This window comes from Perkinsus marinus (genome assembly GCF_000006405.1).
Source record: "Perkinsus marinus ATCC 50983 genomic scaffold scf_1104296968714, whole genome shotgun sequence".
Lineage (NCBI taxonomy): Eukaryota > Perkinsozoa > Perkinsida > Perkinsidae > Perkinsus > Perkinsus marinus.
In genome coordinates this window covers 1738-5219 of record NW_003203060.1, presented here as the reverse complement: position 1 = coordinate 5219, position 3482 = coordinate 1738, and the positions used below count along the sequence as shown (strand labels likewise).

Here is a 3482-nt window from a genome sequence, read left to right as displayed (position 1 = left end):
GGTATTCTCAGCTGTTGGTGTGGGCATTTTGAGCTTGCCTTGGGCCTTTGCAATGCTGGGTAGGAATCATTAGCGTTGAGGAAATGCAAGATTGCAAGATTTAGGATTCTGGTGGGGGATAAGTATCCTCGTTCTGAGTGGCGTCGCATCGTTGGCGTCTATGAAGGTCCTCCTCGACGTTGGTAGAGCCACCGGAATGACGAGCTATCAAGACTGTGTTAAGCTGTATATGGGTATGAAATCGATCATCTGGGCGCGCGCTTTTTACAGGGCCTGTTGCTTTCAGGATCTGCTAGTTGCCGCGTGGTTGAAAGTGTATTGTTTTTGGACTGTTTTGGGGCGACTGCGGCTTTCATGAACTTCATGTTCGATTTTGTAAGAGGGAAAATTATCGGAAAAATTTTCGCCTATTTCGTGAGGAAGTTTCTGAGGATGAATTTGAATTACGTTTTTCGGCTTTGTAATTTTCAGGGAAGTTGTTTTTTCAGATACATAGTTTCATAGGAATTTTCACGACGACAGCTTGGTACGACAACAAGGCGTTTGTTATAACAGTTTTAACGCTGATGGTGAGGTCCCGGGTTCGATCCCCGGCACAGGCTTTTTGTAGTTTATATTCCCCCTCTGTTTACCCCAATCCGTTACCCGATGGAAGCTACTCACGTTGTTGTGCACTTTGCCGATCTTCTATGTGGTGAGTAGGGACGGATGGTCATGTTGGTGACGATATGAAATCTATGAAAGAATTTTAGAAATTTTATTCGTTTTTGTATACTTATAAAATGTGGAGAAATTTTTGAATTCAGCTTGGAGGGCGATCGTACATTCCAACACTGTTTACAGTGATAGTAAAAGTAACTAAGATCGATGGCGTGTTTCTTCACTGTGAGTAGTGAAGGAGTTGTTGTTGAGTATGTTTTTTTTCAGATATTGATGTTGTTGGTGTCGACATTTTTGCCATTGGATAGGGGTAAGTTCTGTAAACCAGAAGCTAGGAATTTGGGCAGTACCAAAAGCATATAATTTCTTCCCACTTTTTTCATAAAAAGGAATTTCATTTTTACAATTTCATTTTTCTTCTTTGCACAGCAAGTGCAGCTAAGTGGAATACTCGTGAATGACTATTTAAAACGGTAGGAATTGTAGCATCTAATCGTACTGCCCACTCGTGATCGTTATGTTCAACCACATCACCCAGGGGAAGGTACAGTGCACATTTCCGACATTGTATGTCGATATAGTCGTATATTTATTCCCATATGGAAAATGGGGTATCGATTAATTCATCCTTATATGCATCAGCATGATAGATTACACATGCCTTCAGAATATCCATATTCCTCTTGTTTGACCTCATTGAATTTGCGTAATACTCCGTGAAAAACCCGATATTCGCGCTGTGTAGTGGTTTGTGAAATATGTTTTTCTGAAAAAAATTATGAAAAACTTGTTAAGCGTCATCCATTTTTCAGAATCGTCGAATTGTCCATCACCTCAATCGGCGTCTCCCTTTTCGTGGACCGGCGTTGCTAACTCCTGCAGCATATTCTTCTTTGCATTTATGTGCCACATGAATGTGAGAATTCAGTGAGGGGTTCTCAGAGAAAATATGGGAAAAAATTCCGAAATTTTTTTAGAATTTTCTGTGATGAGTTTTATCGATACGCCTTGGGAGAAGCATTTCCTTTCCTGAGATTGAGGTTCTGCCAAGGTAAAAGTTTGGAAATTTTCGTAATAATTTTCAAAAATATGATATTTTTATTTCTTGTTGATTAAGTTCACACGAGATTCCTCTTCAGGTTTTTCCGGTGAATTCAGAGTTGCCGAATCCTACTGTGAAACGGTCGAATGATATGATCCTTTTGGCCACCCTCTGTATGCTGTTCGCCTATGGAGCTGTTGGCACGTTGGGGTGAGCTTGGCGATTTTACTCAGCTGTATTTAGTAGAAGCCTTCTCCTAGAAGGAATTTGAGTTGAAATTTCGACGGGGGGTAGAATAGGAGTGTACTTTATTCTTTTCGATGAGTTTTGGTAAGTAAAGTTGAGATCGAATTTCGATTAAGAACGGTCTGTGGGGAAGCTATGAACTAATGATAGTGTAGTTCGTGAATGTTTCAATTCGAACGGTAGTTCTCGATGGCGTTGTTGCTGATGTATACGAACACGTGGTAGGTCACAAGCCGTCGATGTGGGAAAAATATCAAATTTTATAGATGTGTGAATTGCAGGAGGGAGTTGATTTATTTTGCAGATATTATTTGTGGGGTGAAGGGCTGCTCATCGCGAAGGACGGAGCTGATGTGAGTATTGAGAATAGGTTGAGTGCACGCTGGAGAGGGGGTCATTGATTTTATTGGAAAGTATAGAGTACTCCAAATGAATTTGAGATACTATCAGAATCATAATCGCGGGCTTTCAACCTCATTTTTAAACATATCAAGCTCACTGAGATATGCGGAACGGCAATTTCATATACAAATGTCTATTGTTTTACGAGGTCAAATTGTAGTGAACAAGTTGTCGCTATCACCACAGTCCCAAACGGGGGTAGTTTGATCGCAACACATGTTCATAGTAACTATTGTTACATTGTAAATGCGATTTAGCTTCAGAGCGATTCTCATCACCCTCGGAAAATAATGCACATTTGCATATCAAATTGGCACGCACTGTATATAATTTGAAATCTCTCGAGTTGACTTTAGGGTTGATTCATCAGAGATTCTTTAGGTATTATCGTGTTGGCCGTCAACCTCAATTCTGGCTACCATAGCGAGAGTAGCGATGACGCCAATGCTGATAATGTGTGAGTTGAGGATCCAATGCAAGAGAGCAAGTTGTCGTGATGGTGTGTTGTTACTAGGTTCGGTGCTGTGTTTGAACCCTGCTCGGGAGAATATGTTGAGGCTGATGTTGGCAGCTGTACCATCGATGGACGTGAGAGCTTATGAGTTTTGGGTAGGGGGTATACTTCTCGTCAGGTTACTACGTGTGATCGGTCGGAGCCACTTCTCGACGGTGATGGGATGTATACCACATCGTCGTCGGCCTTGGGGACGGCGGCATCTCGTGTGTCAAGCATCGTGTGTGAGTTTGGTCATTTCCATGACGAGTTTTCATCAGTAGTCGACTTTTAGATACAACAACAACGTTTCTGCTGTGCATAATTTGTGCATTATGTGCCATAGCGGTAAGATGGAGGGATCGAACGCGGGACCTCTTGCATAACAGGTTAGAGTCTTAACGGTTAGACGCTTTGTGTTGTAGGTTCCGTCGTTGGTGGATTTACTCGGCGTTTTGGGAGGCTTTTGCGCGGTGATGTTGATTTTCGTTTTTCCTGCCAGCGTACTTTACCTGCATGAAGGACTAACTTTACGTAGTGGAACTATCACTGTGGTAAGATGTCACTCACTTGCAATCTTGCATTTTCTCAACGCTGTGTCTCAGGTCTTCGTTCTCTTCACAGTGATAGGCTTGTATA

General features: G+C 41.9%; 1 protein-coding gene across 1 annotated transcript; it reads left to right on the top strand.

Moving 5' to 3' along the window:
• Positions 1 to 160: 160 nt before the first annotated feature.
• Positions 161 to 2996, top strand: Pmar_PMAR023958 (hypothetical protein; the record flags this gene model as incomplete). The annotated part of the gene is made up of 8 exons (XM_002768316.1): positions 161 to 233; positions 287 to 375; positions 928 to 970; positions 1819 to 1912; positions 2253 to 2341; positions 2732 to 2807; positions 2865 to 2938; positions 2983 to 2996. The coding sequence occupies 8 exons, from the start codon at positions 161 to 163 to the stop codon at positions 2994 to 2996; spliced, it is 552 nt and encodes a 183-aa protein (XP_002768362.1).
• Positions 2997 to 3482: the final 486 nt, after the last annotated feature.